The following is an 18,507-nucleotide window of genomic DNA, read 5'->3' as shown; positions in this document are numbered from 1 at the left end:
TTGAAGACTCGTGTTAAAAGGAACCACCAGCTTTCATATGTTCTCATGTTCTGAGCAAGGAACTTAAACGCTTTCTTTCATGGCACATATTGCACTTTTACTTTCTTCTCCAACACTGTGTTTTTGCATTATTTAAACCTAATTGAACATGTTTCATTATTTATTTGAGACTAAATATATTTTATGTATTAGATCAAGTGCAAATAAAGGTGTTTGTTCAGTATTGTTGTAATTGACATTATTGCAAATATATATCAAAATCAGACGATTAATCGGTTTCGGCTTTTTTTGGTCCTCCAATAATCGGTATCGGCGTTGAAAAATCATAATCGGTCGACCTCTAGTCCAGATTCATGTTTTGAAGATAACTCTCCTGAAAGACAAAGTCAATTGATACCTGAAAGACAAAGTGTGTCTCCGAGCTGCTGTTTGTTGCTACTTGGTCGTCTGCAAAATGTTTCATGTTTTACTTTTGATGACCGTTTAAAACTCTGCATTTATCACAGTTACCAACTTTTTCACCCCGGACGCTTTATTCTGACGTGGTTCTCCAGGACCTCCACCAGCCGAAGCTAAGTAGTAACATTAACACTATGCCATTTAATTACAGTCGCTGTTCTCATAATATACAGGAGAACTCAGGTTAGTGTGTCTTCATCATACACTATGGACCTGATATAATGACATTATTATGGGATGGCCTCAGTGGTCTTGAGGTTAGTGTGTCTTCATCATACACTATGGACCTGATATAATGACATTATTATGGGATGGCCTCAGTGGTCTTGAGGTTAGTGTGTCTTCATCATACACTATGGACCTGATTTAATGACATTATTATGGGATGGCCTCAGTGGTCTTGAGGTTAGTGTGTCTTCATCATACACTATGAACCTGATTTAATGACATTATTATGGGATGGCCTCAGTGGTCTTGAGGTTAGTGTGTCTTCATCATACACTATGGACCTGATTTAATGACATTATTATGGGATGGCCTCAGTGGTCTTGAGGTTAGTGTGTCTTCATCATACACTATGGACCTGATATAATGACATTATTATGGGATGGCCTCAGTGGTCTTGAGGTTAGTGTGTCTTCATCATACACTATGGACCTGATTTAATGACATTATTATGGGATGGCCTCAGTGGTCTTGAGGTTAGTGTGTCTTCATCATACACTATGGACCTGATATAATGACATTATTATGGGATGGCCTCAGTGGTCTTGAGGTTAGTGTGTCTTCATCATACACTATGGACCTGATTTAATGACATTATTATGGGATGGCCTCAGTGGTCTTGAGGTTAGTGTGTCTGCACAGAGATTGGAAGGTTGGTGAGAGTGAACTTGTAGTCACCATTTCCTTGTACTGTGTAACATGTGTATCCTGTGCATATGACTAATAAACTGGACTTGGTTAATGATTAATGGAACGCAAACAATAAGCAGGAAGATATTTCACTGAGAGTCAGGAAGTGAAAAACATGATTCCTCTCAATCTCAACACAATGTCGGTATACTCAACACTCTACATTCAGTCATCTTCCGGCTCACATCTCTAGTCCTGTCTTAGTACTGAGAGGGTTTCATGTTCCAGCTCACATCTCTAGTCCTGTCTTAGTACTGAGAGGGTTTCATGTTCCAGCTCACATCTCTAGTCCTGTCTTAGTACTGAGAGGGTTTCATGTTCCAGCTCACATCTCTAGTCCTGTCTTAGTACTGAGAGGGTTTCATGTTCCAGCTCACATCTCTAGTCCTGTCTTAGTACTGAGAGGGTTTCATGTTGCAGCTCACATCTCTAGTCCTGTCTTAGTACTGAGAGGGTTTCATGTTCCAGCTCACATCTCTAGTCCTGTCTTAGTACTGAGAGGGTTTCATGTTGCAGCTCACATCTCTAGTCCTGTCTTAGTACTGAGAGGGTTTCATGTTCCAGCTCACATCTCTAGTCCTGTCTTAGTACTGAGAGGGTTTCATGTTGCAGCTCACATCTCTAGTCCTGTCTTAGTACTGAGAGGGTTTCATGTTCCAGCTCACATCTCTAGTCATGTCTTAGTACTGAGAGGGTTTCTTCCAGAGGAAGTGGTTTTGTTGATGGGCTCAATGTGAGACAGCAGTTTCCTAAGAGAACCAGTCATGACAACGCAGTATCCATGGTGCAACATTTAGAAGAGCAATGGTGAAAACCATCTAAGAGAAGACAATATCTTCACTACTCTAGACATGACCAGGAGACAATATCTTCACTACTCTAGACATGACCAGGAGACAATATCTTCACTACTCTAGACATGAACAATATCTTCACTATTCTAGACATGAACAGGAGTCAATATCTTCACTACTCTAGACATGACCAGGAGACAATATCTTCACTACTCTAGACATGAACAATATCTTCACTACTCTAGACATGAACAATATCTTCACTACTCTAGACATGAACAGGAGTCAATATCTTCACTACTCTAGACATGACCAGGAGACAATATCTTCACTACTCTAGACTTGAACAGGAGACAATATCTTCACTAGTCTAGAACTTTATATTTTTGTTCCGTGTACAATGCAAGACTTCCACCAGCTGAAGAAGCTATGTAGTAACATTAACCCTATGCCTTCTCAATGCAGTCGCTGTACTCGTATTATAAAGGAGAACTGTCGCCTTATGGTGTGGATAGTCATGTTGCAAGCCCAGCTTCAGACGCAATCGTTAGGCAAGAGTAACTTCAGTGTAGGAAAGGATGAAACAGCGTCTGTGCCACCAGTACAGATAGTAGTATAAATCCCCCCGCACAGTCCCCGCAGCCGGACAACTTTCTCAAGGCTTCTGGAGGCACGGTCCCCGCAGCCGGACAACTTTCTCATGGCTTCTGGAGGCACGGTCCCCGCAGCCGGACAACTTTCTCAAGGCTTCTGGAGGCACGGTCCCCGCAGCCGGACAACAGCTTCTGGAAAGAAATGCTGTAGGAATGCTCAACCGAATAAACTTTCAACCGATTCTCCCCATTAAGCAGCGAGTTGGAGTCAGAGTCCGAGCCTTCTCAGGTCTCTCCTTCACCTGTTACGGGATCTGAGCCGCCAAATCCTTACACCATTAGCGCTGACAAATTGAAACCCTAGTCATTGGCGACTCCATTACCCGCAGAATTAGACTTAAAACGAATCATCCAGCGATCATACACTGTTACCCAGGGGGCAGGGCTACTGACGTAAAGGCTAGTCTGAAGAGGGTGCTGGCTTACGGTCAGATTCCGAGCAGTTGCCATACCAGGTGGTGATGCAACCGGTCAGGATGCTCTCGATGGTGCAGCTGTAGAACCTTTTGAGGATCAGGGGACCCATGCCAATTCTTTTCAGTCTCCTGAGGGGGTAAAGGTTTTGTCGTGACCTCTTCACGACTGTCTTGGTATGTTTGGACCTTGTTTGAATTTCAAACTCTTGACCCACTCCACTACAGCCGGGCGATGTAAATGGGGGCTTGTTCGGCCCGCCTTTTCCTGTAGTCCACGATCAGCTCCTTAGTCTTGTTCACGTTGAGAGAGAGAATGTTGTCCTGGCACCACACTGTCAGTTCTCTGACCTCCTCCCTATAGGCCGTCTCATCATTGTCGGTGGTCAGCAAACTTAATGATGGTGTTGCAGTCGTGTTTGGCCACTCAGTTGTGGGTGAACATGGAATACAGGAGGGGACTAAGTACACACCCCTGAGGGGCCCCAGTGTTAAGGATCAGCGGAGCAGATGTGTTGTTGCCTACTCTTACCACCTGGGGGCGGCCCGTCAGGAAGTCCAGGATCCAGTTGCAGAGGGAGGTGTTTAGTCCCAGGGTCCTTAGCTTAGTGATGAGCTTTGTGGCCACTATGGTGTTGAACGCTGAGCTGTAGTCAATGAACAGCATTCTCATATAGGTGTTCCTTTTGTCCAGGTGTGAAAGGGCAGTGTGGAGTGCAATTGGGATTGCGTCATCTGTTGGGGCGGTATGCGAATTGTAGTGGTTCCAGGGTGTCCGGATGCTGTTGATGTGAGCCATGACCAGTTTTCAAAGCACTTCATGGCTACCTACATGAGTGCCACAAGGCGGTAATCATTTAGGCAGGTTACCTTCGCTTCCTTGGGCACAGGGACTATGGTCTGCTTGAAACATGTAGGTATTACAGACTCGGTCAGGGAGAGGTTGAAAATGTCAGTGCAGACACTTGACAGTTGGTCCGCGCATGCTTTGAGTACACGTCCTGGTAATCCGTCTGGCCCAGCGGCTTTGAATGTTGACCTGTTTAAAGGTTTTGTTCACATCGGCTACCGAGAGCGTTATCACACAGTCATCCAGAACAGCTGGTGCTCTCGTGCATGCTTCAGTGTTGCTCGACTCGAAGCGAGCATGCGTCACTGGGCAGCTCGCGTCTGGGTTTCCCTTTGTAGTCTGTAATAGTTTTCAAGCCCTGCCACATCCGACGAGCGTCAGAGCCGGTGTAGTTGGATTCAATCTTAGTCCTGTATTGATGCTTTGCTTGTTTGATGGTTCGTCTGAAGGGCATAGCGGGATTTCTTATAAGCTTCCGGATTAGTCTCCCGCTCCTTGAAAGCGGCAGCTCTAGCCTTTAGCTCGATGCTGTTGCCTGTAATCCATGGCTTCTGGTTGGGATATGTACGTACAGACACTGTGTGGACATTTACATTTTACATTTAAGTCATTTAGCAGACGCTCTTATCCAGAGCGACTTCGACATCATCGATGCACTTATTGATGAAGCCGATGACTGAGGTGGTATATTCCTCAATGCCATTGGATGAATCCCGGAACATATTCCAGTCTGTGCTGCAAAACAGTCCTGTAGCGTAGCATTCGCGTCATCTGACCACTTCCGTATTGAGCGAGTCACTGGTACTTCCTGCTTTAGTTTTAGCTTGTAAGCAGGAATCAGGAGGATAGAATTATGGTCAGATTTGCCAAATGGAGGGCAGGGGAGAGCTTTGTATGCATCTCTGTGTGTGGAGTAAAAGTGCTGTAGGATTTTTTCCCCCTGATTGCAGGTGACATGCTGGTAAAAATTTGGGAAACGGATTTAAGTTTGCCTGCATTAAAGTCCCCGGCCACTAGGAGCGCCGATTCTGCGTGAGTATTTTCTTATTCCTTATAGAGTTGGATAAGAGCGGTCTTCGTGCCAGCTTCGTTTTGTGGTGGTAAATAGACGGCTACGAATAATACAGGTGAGAACTCTCTTGGTTTGATAGTGTGGTCTACAGCTTATTATAAGGTACTCTACCTCAGGCGAGCAATAGCTCGAGACTTCTTTAATATTAGACACCAGCTGTTATTGACAAAAAGACACATACAACCCTCGTCTTACCAGCGTCTCTGTTCTGCCAGTACATGGAAAATCCTGCGAGCTCTATATTGTCCGCATCTTCGTTCAGACACGTCTTGGTGAAACATAAAATGTTACAGTTTTTAATGTCAAGCAGGATATCCTTCTCATCGGACTCGTTAAAGGAAAAAGTTTATTCCAGTGTGAGGTGGTGTTTCTTGCAAGCAGCAAATGTAGAAGGCCGTGTCGTACCTCCTCTGTTTCCCGTACACACCAGTAGGGGTCAGCCAGTTACCCCATTCATGCAGAGCCCAGATGTTAGGTAGACACTCCAGCTCCCTGCACATTCTGATGAAGTTAGAGGGGTTTTCGTTTACCAGCACTCTCCATTTAGCCAATTCACTCTTGTCACAGAGATCGGTTATTCTGGTTAATTCGGACTGACTGTATCTGTTGTTCTCGATGCTGTTAAGTAAAGTACTCTCTTCCTCTTTAGGCATGACTAGAAGTACACCCGACTCCTCAAACGTTTCCCTCACGGCACAGATTCTAAATGCGACGTCCCCTGGAACGGGAGAACCCAGTTTCTTCCTGTCAGTGGCGAAGATAGGAGGTCTCGTCTCCGGCGGCTGGTTCACAAATCCGAGTCCAAAATTCGGTGAGCGCCGAAAAGATTCAAAAAGATCAAGCCATTCCCTTGAGAAATCTGCCGGATCCACCAGACCTCCGGGAAAGACATAAGCATTCGGCATGAAACCACTCGTACCGCTTCGTTTCAACAACAACACTTCATAGTCGAAGGCTAACCTGTCAGGTAGGTTGGAGTGCCCACTGATCGCAGGTGCAGAGGTGCCTTTATCGACACACCTCGTCAAACTATCTACAGGGAGTTTATGTCTCGTACCAGCAGCTAGTATAACCGTCGCAGCCTCCTTCCAGTGTCTCAGAGCCGTATTCATCCTTTGGCCGTTTTATTCTCTCATTTACAATAATGTTATTCTGAAGCAAAGTCCACATCAGCAATGTCAAATGTTATTGTGTTGATGTGTCGTCATACGAGCAGGAAGGTCACGGGCGTAGAAGAAGAACCGTGTTTCCGGTGTGTTCTGTTACTGCGCCACCTACTGTTGTGGATGACTGATCTTACCAAAGCCTCTATCAACCCAGTTCATGATTAGGTGATTAAAGTGGGGTGAAGGTTCGAGTTCAGGAAAGTGATTGATGTTTGTGGTTAGTATTTTTTGGCAAACAGATACTGTAAACTTTTTATAAGATGACAAATGAATTGATTTGTGGGATTAAATTACAATTGAAGGGTAAACTGTTTTATTCACAAACACAACAACTCACTATCTACTTTTCAAGTCCAAGAAGAGAAGAAGTTTTGAAACGTTGAATTCAGTAGTATAAATTCTACATTCAGTTTAGAGTGACACGATGACATCACCCAGTAGGCCGTATAAGATGAACTGTGTCCCCAGGGTCAACTGGCCGCTGGTGGACGAGATAGAAGACAGCAAGGGACAAATATGTCTTTTAACTTGTCAAATAACTATTAAAACCATAGATATAGATACTATAGAAACCATAGATATAGATAATATAGAATTGCTTGAACAGGGCAAACATGAGGGATTTTAAACAATGTCAAGGACAAATAAAAAGTAAAAAAATAATGACAATTTTGGTCTCTTATGTTCTCTCTAGTCATGTACAAGAGCAGCATATTGTCAGCGTCTCAAATGGCGTCCCATTCCCTAGGGCCACAGGGTGTGATTTGAGACGCAGCCCCTAGGGCCATAGGGTGTGATTTGAGACGCAGGCATTGACCTCCTGTATCCAGTCAATTAGTTTGGGAACCAGATCATGTAGACGGCTGCTGCCAACCTGCCAAGCAGAGCCACTGTCTCATTATGATACAGTACCTTCATTATCAGCTGCTGCCAACCTGCCAAGCAGAGCCACTGTCTCATTATGATACAGTACCTTCATTATCAGCTGCTGCCAACTTGACAAGCAGAGCCTCTGTGTCTTCAATATATAGTGTCCTAAAAGCAAATATGTCCTAAGCAGAGTTTAAACACAGAGGGGCATTATGTAAACCATCTCCATTGGCGATAGTCTCAAGGGAGAGAAACAGACAGGATTCCAGCATTTCCAGCATTATGACACAGTACATAACCTTCATTATGAGACAGTACCTTCATTATGAGACAGCACAGTACCTTAATTATGAGACAGTACAGTACCTTCATTATGCGACAGTACCTTCATTATGAGACAGTACCTTCATTATGAGACAGTACAGTACCTTCATTATGAGACAGTACAGTACCTTAATTATGCGACAGTACCTTCATTATGAGACAGTACCTTCATTATGAGACAGTACCTTCATTATGAGACAGTACCTTCATTATGAGACAGTACAGTACCTTCATTATGAGACAGTACAGTACCTTCATTATGAGACAGTACAGTACCTTCATTATGAGACAGTCAGTGTTTTCTAAGCCTGCGTCTCAAACGGCACCCTATTCCCTATGTAGTGCACTACTTTTGACCAGGGCCTATAGGGTAGTGCACCACATAGGGAATAGGGTACCATTTGGGACGCACTAAAAGACATTTGTCCACATTAGTCAGTTCAGGCTGTTTATTATCTTCCTCTATTCGTTGTTCTCAGGAGGAACGACCTCCATCAGCAGCTGGAGGTGCATGGTGATTGGCCCTGCAGGGGAGGGGAGAGGTTAAAGGTCAGATTGGACAAATCAGGCTAATTGAAAGGTTCATGCTAAATAAATAACCTTAATAAAAAAGGTTAATAAAGGTGACATCAGCCCAATCACAGCATGATCTATAGGCTCTGTGACCTTCTGAGTTGAACTCCACAATGACTGGAATTATCTAAAGGGGAAGAGCTCCACTACCCTCACTGAGGAATAAAACCTTTTGATACATAAAAAAGACCCAAGTTGCAGAAGATAATAGTGTCTGCTTCCCAAATGGCACCCTATACCCTATATTATAGTGCACTACCTTTCACCAGGGCCCATAGGGTAGTGCACTACACAGGGAATATGGTGCTATTTGGGACACAGACAGTGTTGTCTTCAAGTGCACTACAAAGGGAATAAGGGTCCATTTTGGGATAAAGGCTCTCTCCAACACTCCAGTGTCAACAACTCTGAGCGGTGGGTAGTGACTCACTCATGACCCTGCGTGTCCAGCTGAACTTGCGGTGTACGAAGGGGAAGTAGAGCAGCAGACCGCTGAGGATGAAGATGGTACAGTAGAGATACTCCAGCTCTGGCTTGTCTATGATAGGTGCTAGGACCAGGTAGCAGGACACTATCACCACCAGCACTGCTATGGGCATGGGACACTGTTGGGGGACAACCAGGACATAACCACTTGTCAGTCTCACAGGAGGGATCTGGGACAGTATTGCTCTAAAAACAGGTTTAAGGGACTCTGGGATTCAGACAAACATCAAAGCGGTTACCACCCCACTTGCTGTGGTAACCAGCTGAGGGATGTGGCTGGAGAAATGTAACCACTCTAATTTATAGACAGAGCTAATGGATACAAGGACTGACCCTCCATGAGCTCAACATGATGGTTGTAACTATGTTCTTCCAATAGCCAAGAGATGAACAGGACTTGGATGTATGGCAATGTGAATCTAGTCTTACCTTGACGGGTCTCTCGAGATCCTTCCTGGTGAAGCGCATGACGATGAGAGCGAGAGCTGTGAGGCCGTAGAAACCCCACTGGGCGAAACTGAAGTAGTTGATCAGGGTGTTGATGTCTGCTGGGATAATGTAGAATACGGCCAGAATACCCTACAACCACAACAACAGGATAAACTGAAGTAGCACATTTAAGGAACTTGACAAAAAAATATATATATTTCTAGGTATTTCATTACTTTAACAGAACTTTTCCTAAAAGTACAAACATAGTTACATTTCAGTATTGGTAACGTTCTGGGAACGTTCTCCAACTGGTTTGACATTGGGAATGTCCTAGGAACGTTCTCCAACTGGTTTGACATTGGGAATGTCCTAGGAACGTTCTCCAACTGGTTTGACATTGGGAATGTCCTAGGAACGTTCTCCAACTGGTTTGACATTGGGAATGTTCTAGGAACGTTCTCCAACTGGTTTGACATTGGGAATGTCCTAGGAACGTTCTGCAACTGGTTTGACATTGGGAATGTCCTAGGAACGTTCTCCAACTGGTTTGACATTGGGAATGTTCTAGGAACGTTCTGCAACTGGTTTGACAATGGGAATGTTCTAGGAACGTTCTGCAACTGGTTTGACATTGGGAATGTTCTAGGAACGTTCTGCAACTGGTTTGACATTTGGGAATGTCCTCAAATAGTTCAGAGAACATTAAGAAACAGCATTCTTCTATGGGAATTTCAGTATGTTTCATCATACAGTGAACAGTGAACAGTTGGGGCCAATTTCATCTTAAAATGTTTCCTGTGAACAAACTTAAAATGTATAAATTGATAGTTCAGATTACAGGATGTCAAGGTCATATTTTTCCATATTCTGTTCCAGTTAAAAGGTTGTTCAGATTCATGTAGATCTGTGGACCATACTTTTTTAATGCTCAGAATATGATCTTTCTAAGAGTTGTTTATATATATATATAGATCAGTCCTTTCAGGAGCCCAGGAAATGTATTTATAAATCCCATCATAGGATGGTTCCGTAGTTGCATTTCCAAAGGGACTCCATACGCCAGCATAGCTGACCTAAGATGTAAATATAGAAAAAAGGATTTGCCTGGTAATGTATACATGTGTCTTTGAGCCTGGTAATGTATACATGTGTCTTTGAGCCTGGTAATGTGCATATGTGTCTTTGAGCCTGGTAATGTGCATATGTCTCTTTGATCCTGGCAATGTGTATGTGTCTTTGAGCCTGGTAATGTGTATATGTCTCTTTGATCCTGGCAATGTGTATGTGTCTTTGAGCCCGGTAATGTATATGTGTCTTTGAGCCTGGTAATGGGTCGTTCAGAGCTTGGAATGTTCTCAAAGCATTACGGTCCATGATATCTGTAAGGGTCCAGATTGATATCTCTCAGGGTCCAGATTGATATCTTTCAGGGTCCAGATTGATATCCCTCAGGGTACAGATTGATATCCCTCAGGGTACAGATTGATATCCCTCAGGGTCCAGATTGATATCTCTCAGGGTACAGATTGATATCTCTACGGGTCCAGATTGATACCTCTACAGGTCCAGATTGATATCTCTAAGGGTATCGATTGATATCTCTACGGGTACAGATTGATATCTCTAAGGGTACAGATTGATATCTCTCCGGGTCCAGATTGATATCTCTCAGGGTACAGACTGATATCTCTAAGGGTATCGATTGATATCTCTACGGGTACAGATTGATATCTCTAAGGGTCCAGATTGATTTCTCTACAGGTACAGATTGATTTCTCTACAGGTACAGATTGATATCTCTACAGGTACAGATTGATATCTCTACAGGTACAGATTGATATCTCTCAGGGTACAGATTGATATCTCTACGGGTCCAGATTGATATCTCTACGGGTCCAGATTGATATCTCTCAGGGTACAGATTGATATCTCTAAGGGTACAGATTGATATCTCTAAGGGTACAGATTGATATCTCTAAGGGTACAGATTGATATCTCTAAGGGTACAGATTGATATCTCTCCGGGTCCAGATTGATATCTCTCAGGGTACAGACTGATATCTCTAAGGGTATCGATTGATATCTCTACGGGTACAGATTGATATCTCTAAGGGTCCAGATTGATTTCTCTACAGGTACAGATTGATTTCTCTACAGGTACAGATTGATATCTCTACGGGTCCAGATTGATATCTCTACGGGTCCAGATTGATATCTCTACGGGTCCAGATTGATATCTCTACGGGTACAGATTGATATCTCTCAGGGTACAGATTGATATCTCTAAGGGTACAGATTGATATCTCTAAGGGTACAGATTGATATCTCTAAGGGTACAGATTGATATCTCTAAGGGTACAGATTGATATCTCTCCGGGTCCAGATTGATATCTCTAAGGGTACAGATTGATATCTCTAAGGGTACAGATTGATATCTCTAAGGGTACAGATTGATATCTCTAAGGGTACAGATTGATATCTCTAAGGGTACAGATTGATATCTCTCCGGGTCCAGATTGATATCTCTCAGGGTACAGATTGATATATCTCAGGGTACAGATTGATATCTCTCCGGGTACAGATTGATATCTCTCAGGGTACAGACTGATATCTCTACGGGTACAGACTGATATCTCTCAGGGTACAGACTGATATCTCTCAGGGTACAGACTGATATCTCTCAGGGTACAGACTGATATCTCCCAGGGTGCAGATTGATATCTCTCAGGGTCCAGATTGATATCTCTCAGGGTACAGACTCTACATTTGGACCGCCCTCCAAATCGCAAGGCATTATTGTGAAATATTGTGGAGTATGGGCATGCCATTTTGATTCCCAGTTACATTTTCTGCAAAATAGATATTGTTTGAGCAATAATAGGACCAAAGCGTAGTGTACATTGACTGAGAGATGGTCTATCAGTGAAGACCACCTCTTCCAGGACAATAGGAGACACCATATTACATTGTTTAAGGGATATATCAGTGGAGACCACCTCTTCCAGGGTAATAGGAGACACCATATTACATTGTTTAATGGATATATCAGAGACCACCTCTTCCAGGGTAATAGGAGACACCATATTACATTGTTTAAGGGATATATCAGTGGAGACCACCTCTTCCAGGGTAATAGGAGACACCATATTACATTGTTTAAGGGATATATCAGTGGAGACCACCTCTTCCAGGGTAATAGGAGACACCATATTACATTGTTTAAGGGATATATCAGTGAAGACCACCTCATCCAGGGTAATAGGTGACACCATATTACATTGGTTAAGGGATATATCAGTGGAGACCACCTCTCCAGGGTAATAGGAGACACCATATTACATTGTTTAAGGGATATATCAGAGACCACCTCTTCCAGGGTAATAGGAGACACCATATTACATTGTTTAAGGGATATATCACTGGAGACCACCTCATCCAGGGTAATAGGAGACACCATATTACATTGGTTAAGGGATATATCAGTGGAGACCACCTCATCCAGGGTAATAGGAGACACCATATTACATTGTTTAAGGGATATATCAGTGGAGACCAGCTCTTCCAGGACAATAGGAGACACCATATTACATTGGTTAAGGGATATATCAGTGGAGACCACCTCTTCCAGGGTAATAGGAGACACCATATTACATTGTTTAAGGGATATATCAGTGGAGACCACCTCTTCCAGGGTAATAGGAGACACCATATTACATTGTTTAAGGGATATATCAGTGGAGACCACCTCTTCCAGGGTAATAGGAGACACCATATTACATTGTTTAAGGGATATATCAGTGAAGACCACCTCATCCAGGGTAATAGGTGACACCATATTACATTGGTTAAGGGATATATCAGTGGAGACCACCTCTCCAGGGTAATAGGAGACACCATATTACATTGTTTAAGGGATATATCAGAGACCACCTCTTCCAGGGTAATAGGAGACACCATATTACATTGTTTAAGGGATATATCAGTGGAGACCACCTCATCCAGGGTAATAGGAGACACCATATTACATTGTTTAAGGGATATATCAGTGGAGACCAGCTCTTCCAGGACAATAGGAGACACCATATTACATTGGTTAAGGGATATATCAGTGGAGACCACCTCATCCAGGGTAATAGGAGACACCATATTACATTAAGGGATATATCAGTGGAGACCACCTCTTCCAGGGTAATAGGAGTCACCATATTACATTGTTTAAGGGATATATCAGTGGAGACCACCTCTTCCAGGGCAATAGGAGACACCATATTACATTGTTTAAGGGGTATATCAGTGGAGACCACCTCTTCCAGGACAATAGGAGACACCATATTACATTGTTTAAGGGATATATCAGTGGAGACCACCTCTTCCAGGGCAATAGGAGTCACCATATTACATTGGTTAAGGGATATATCAGTGGAGACCACCTCATCCAGGGTAATAGGAGACACCATATTACATTAAGGGATATATCAGTGGAGACCACCTCTTCCAGGGTAATAGGAGTCACCATATTACATTGTTTAAGGGGTATATCAGTGGAGACCACCTCATCCAGGTTAATAGGAGACACCATATTACATTGGTTAAGGGATATATCAGAGACCACCTCTTCCAGGGCAATAGGAGACACCATATTACATTGTTTAAGGACGTATCAGTGGAGACCATCTCTACCAGGGTAATAGGAGACACCATATTACATTAAGGGATATATCAGTGGAGACCATCTCTACCAGGGTAATAGGAGTCACCATATTTCTCTCTATTATCATCCAGGGGCGGAAGATTAATGTCTAAACCAACTTAAGATGGGATGAAATGCTAGTGCAATTTAAAGTTTGGTACAGATAGTCCTCCTCGTTGCAAGTTTGTTCATGTTTGTTTGTTGTAATTTACCTCTTTTCCCCCCAATTTCGTGATTTTACGATTTTGTCTCATCGCTGCAACTCCCCAACGGGCTCGGGAGAGGCAAAGGTCGAGTCACGCGTCGTCCGAAACATGACCCGCCAAACTGTGCTTCTTAACACCCGCTCGCATCTGGACCAAAGCGGGTTTGTTAAAAAAACAACTTTCGTCCGAACCTCCGTCTATTATATATCTTACATGCTTTTTCTGAAACTAAAAGCAGCCTTTTAATACACGAGAAGATCCGGACAACAAAATGGTAATGAAATCGCCTGTAGAACCCGCATCGTGTGAGCTACAAACTAATATGTCACCAGTATCGTCTGTCTGGCTGCCAGATTGTGATTCATCACTCTAGAGAACTCGTTTCCACTGCTCCAGAGGCCAATGGCGGTGGGCTTTACACCCCTCCACCCAATGCTTGGCATTGCGTACGGTGATCTTAGACTTGTGTGCGGCTGCTCGGCCATGGAAACCCATTTCATTAAGCTTTTGAAAATACAGTTCTGGTGCTGACGTTGCTTCCAGAGGTAGTTCTGGTGCTGACGTTGCTTCCAGAGGCAGTTCTGGTGCTGACGTTGCTTCCAGAGGCAGTTCTGGTGCTGACGTTGCTTCCAGAGGCAGTTCTGGTGCTGACATTGCTTCCAGAGGCAGTTCTGGTGCTGACGTTGCTTCCAGAGGCAGTTATGGTGCTGACGTTGCTTCCAGAGGCAGTTTGGAACTCAGTAGTGAGTGTTGCAACCGAGGACAGATGATTTCTACTCTCAACGCGCTTCAGCACTCGGCGGTCCCATTCTGTTAGCTTGTGTGGCCTACCACTTCGAGGCTTAGACGTTGTTGCTCCTAGACGTTTCCGCTTCACAATAACAGCACTTACAGTTGACCTGGGCAGCTATAGCAGGGAAGAAATTTGACGAACTGACCTGTTGGAAAGGTGGCATCCTATGACGGTGCCACGTTGAAAGTACCTGAGATCTTCAATAAGGCCATTCTACTCCCAATGTTTGTCTATGGAGATTCCATGGCAGTGTGCTGGATTGTATACACCTGTCAGCAACGGCTGTGGCTCAAATAGCCAAATCCACTAATAGAAGGGGTGTCCACATACTTACAATATAAATGCAACATGTAAAGTGGTACACAGCTGATTCAAATAATGAACTAATCATCAAGCGTTGATCATTTGAATCATCCGTGTCGTGTTTGGGGCAAAACCCATAATGTGCTCCCCTTGGGATCCCGAGGACCGAGTTTGGAACTCTCTGCCTTAATATGATGTTTAGTATTGACACGTTTCAGGAAATAAGTCTGTTAATTCATAGACATTTGCAAAAGAAAGCCGCGAAAAGGCCCCTGCATTTCAATGCCACCGGAACCAGAGGTTGTCATAGTTCTCTAACAGCAGACTGTGTTTTCTGGCATGGCACTTCTTGGGTCAGGTTATAGGTTCGGCCACTGGGGGGCAGTAATGTTTAAGGGGGTGGGTCAGGTTATAGGTTAGACCACTGGGGGGCAGTAATGTTTAAGGGGGTGGGTCAGGTTATAGGTTAGACCACTGGGGGGCAGTAATGTTTAAGGGGGTGGGTCAGGTTATAGGTTAGACCACTGGGGGGCAGTAATGTATAAAGTGATGGGTCAGGTTATAGGTTAGACCACTGTGGGGCAGTAATGTATAAAGTGATGTGTCAGGTTATAGGTTAGGCCACTGGGGGGCAGTAATGTATAAAGTGATGTGTCAGGTTATAGGTTCGGCCACTGGGGGGCAGTAATGTTTAAGGGGATGGGTCAGGTTATAGGTTAGGCCACTGGGGGGCAGTAATGTATAAAGTGATGGGTCAGGTCATAGGTTAGGTCACTGGGGGGCGGTAATGTATAAAGTGATGGGTCAGGTCATAGGTTAGGTCACTGGGGGCGGTAATGTTTAAGGGGATGGGTCAGGTTATATGTTCGGCCACTGGGGGGCAGTAATGTTTAAGGGGATGGGTCAGGTTATAGGTTAGGCCACTGGGGGACAGTAATGTATAAAGTAATGGGTCAGGTCATAGGTTAGGTCACTGGGGGGCGGTAATGTATAAAGTGATGGGTCAGGTTATAGGTTAGGCCACTGGGGGGCGGTAATGTATAAAGTGATGGGTCAGGTTATATGTTAGGTCACTGGGGGGCAGTAATGTATAAAGTGATGGGTCAGGTCAGGTTATAGGTTAGGCCACTGGGGGGCAGTAATGTATAAAGTGATGGGTCAGGTCAGGTTATAGGTTAGGCCACTGGGGGGCAGTAATGTATAAAGTGATGGGTCAGGTTATCGGTTAGGCCACTGGGGGGCGGTAATGTATAAAGTGATGGGTCAGGTTATATGTTAGGTCACTGGGGGGCAGTAATGTATAAAGTGATGGGTCAGGTCAGGTTATAGGTTAGGTCACTGGGGGGCAGTAATGTATAAAGTGATGGGTCGGGTTATAGGTTAGGCCACTGGGGGGCAGTAATGTATAAAGTGATGGGTCAGGTTATAGGTTAGGTCACTGGGGGGCAGTAATGTATAAAGTGATGGGTCAGGTCATAGGTTAGGTCACTGGGGGGCGGTAATGTATAAAGTGATGGGTCAGGTCATAGGTTAGGTCACTGGGGGGCGGTAATGTATAAAGTGATGGGTCAGGTCATAGGTTAGGTCACTGGGGGGCGGTAATGTATAAAGTGATGGGTCAGGTCATAGGTTAGGTCACTGGGGGGCGGTAATGTATGAAGTGATGGGTCAGGTTATAGGTTAGGCCACTGGGGGGCAGTAATGTATAAAGTGATGGGTCAGGTCATAGGTTAGACCACTGTGGGGCAGTAATGTATAAAGTCATGGGTCAGGTTATAGTTTAGGCCACTGGGGGGCATTAATGTATAAAGTGATGGGTCAGGTTATAGTTTAGGCCACTTGGGGGCAGTAATGTATAAAGTGATGGGTCAGGTTATAAGTTAGGCCCCTGGGGGACAGTAATGTATAAAGTGATGGGTCAGGTTATAAGTTAGGCCCCTGGGGGACAGTAATGTATAAAGTGATGGGTCAGGTCATAGGTTAGACCACTGTGGGGCAGTAATGTATAAAGTGATGGGTCAGGTTATAGTTTAGGCCACTTGGGGGCAGTAATGTATAAAGTGATGGGTCAGGTTATAAGTTAGGCCCCTGGGGGGCAGTAATGTATAAAGTGATGGGTCAGGTTATAGGTTAGGCCACTGGGGGACAGTAATGTATAACGTGATGGGTCAGGTTATAGATTAGGCCACTGTGGGGGAGTAATTTATAAAGTGATGGGTCAGGTTATAGGTTAGGCCACTGTGGGAAAGTAATGTATAAAGTGATGGGTCAGGTCATAGGTTAGACCACTGTGGGGCAGTAATGTATAAAGTGATGGGTCAGGTTATAGTTTAGGCCCCTGGGGGGCAGTAATGTATAAAGTGATGGGTCAGGTCAGGTAATAGGTTAGATCACTGGGGGGCAGTAATGTATAAAGTGATGGGTCAGGTCAGGTTATAGGTTAGGTCCCTGGGGGGCAGTAATGTATAAAGTGATGGGTCAGGTTATAGGTTAGGTCACTGGTGGGGCAGTAATGTATAAAGTGATGGGTCAGGTCAGGTTATAGGTTAGGTCACCGGGGGGCAGTAATGTATAAAGTGATGGGTCAGGTTATAGGTTAGGTCACTGGGGGGCAGTAATGTATAAAGTGATGGGTCAGGTAATAGGTTAGGTCACTGGGGGGCAGTAATGTATAAAGTGATGGGTCAGGTTATAGGTTAGGCCACTGGGGGGCAGTAATGTATAAAGTGATGGGTTAGGTTATAGGTTAGGCCACTGGGGGCCAGTAATGTATAAAGTGATGGGTCAAGATATAGGCACATTATTCTTTTTAAAATTCTGCAAGCTCTGTCAAGTTGGTTGTTGATCGTTGCTATAATATATATTAGGCCGTTCATCAGACGCTTTTATTCAAAGCGACTTACAATCATTCATGCAGACATTTTGTGTGTGTTTGGTCCTGGGAATTAAACCCACTATCTTGGCTTTGCAAGCACCATACTCTATCATCTGAGGTACAGAGATTTTCAACACGATTTAAGTCAATACTCTAATGAAGAGGTTATGGTCCGGTGGAAATAGTATCGATTATGTTTGTTAAAAACAACCTGAGGATTGATTATAAAAACATTTGAAATGTTTCTACGACCATTTCGGATACTTTTTGGGATTTGTCGAACGGAACACGGCTTTTGTTTTATCATCATAACGCGCAACCCAAATGGCGTTTTTTTGTGATAAAAGTAATATTTATCGAACAAAAAGAAGATTTGTTGTGTAACTGGGAGTCTCGTGAATGCAAACATCCGAAGATTATCAAAGGTAAGCGATTAATTTTATTAAAATTCTGACCCCTAGCGCTAAGAAGTTAACAAACATAATCGATAATATTTAAACCGGAGCATAACCTATTCAATAAGAGACAAACGGAAAATGGTGAGCTCCTCCCGCGCGCGCAGGAAATATTCGGAGGACACTTGACTAGTTTTGAAAAAACTCCAATGGCGGTGGGCTTTACACCACTCCAGCC

The 18,507-nt window shown here is 44.0% G+C and overlaps 2 protein-coding genes across 6 annotated transcripts in view; both read right to left on the bottom strand.

Moving 5' to 3' along the window:
* Window positions 1-5,488: 5,488 nt before the first annotated feature.
* Window positions 5,489-6,402, bottom strand: LOC139575142 (acyl-coenzyme A diphosphatase NUDT19-like). The gene has a single exon (XM_071400146.1). The coding sequence runs from the start codon at window positions 6,266-6,268 to the stop codon at window positions 5,489-5,491; it is 780 nt and encodes a 259-aa protein (XP_071256247.1). The 5' UTR covers window positions 6,269-6,402.
* A 216-nt stretch (window positions 6,403-6,618) lies between these two features.
* Window positions 6,619-18,507, bottom strand: part of LOC139575434 (b(0,+)-type amino acid transporter 1-like) — an 84,790-nt gene continuing 72,901 nt past the window's right edge. For all 5 annotated transcript variants that reach the window (XM_071400385.1, XM_071400387.1, XM_071400384.1 and 2 more), the window contains 3 exons: window positions 9,005-9,154; window positions 8,520-8,694; window positions 6,619-8,040 (listed from right to left, as the gene is read on the bottom strand). In XM_071400385.1, coding sequence (XP_071256486.1) covers window positions 7,979-8,040; window positions 8,520-8,694; window positions 9,005-9,154 — 387 coding nt within the window. In that variant the 3' untranslated portion in view covers window positions 6,619-7,978. The remainder of the gene's footprint in view (window positions 8,041-8,519; window positions 8,695-9,004; window positions 9,155-18,507) is intronic.

This window comes from Salvelinus alpinus, chromosome 5 (genome assembly GCF_045679555.1).
Source record: "Salvelinus alpinus chromosome 5, SLU_Salpinus.1, whole genome shotgun sequence".
In the NCBI taxonomy this organism is placed as follows: Eukaryota; Metazoa; Chordata; class Actinopteri; order Salmoniformes; family Salmonidae; genus Salvelinus; species Salvelinus alpinus.
The sequence above is the reverse complement of the archived record's forward strand: the minus strand, read 5'-3'. Positions and strand labels throughout refer to the sequence as shown.

What these genes read in the sequence shown, in the direction of transcription:
- LOC139575142 (XM_071400146.1), bottom strand. Translation starts at nt 6,268, where the DNA reads ATGAATACGGCTCTGAGACACTGGAAGGAGGCTGCGACGGTTATACTA.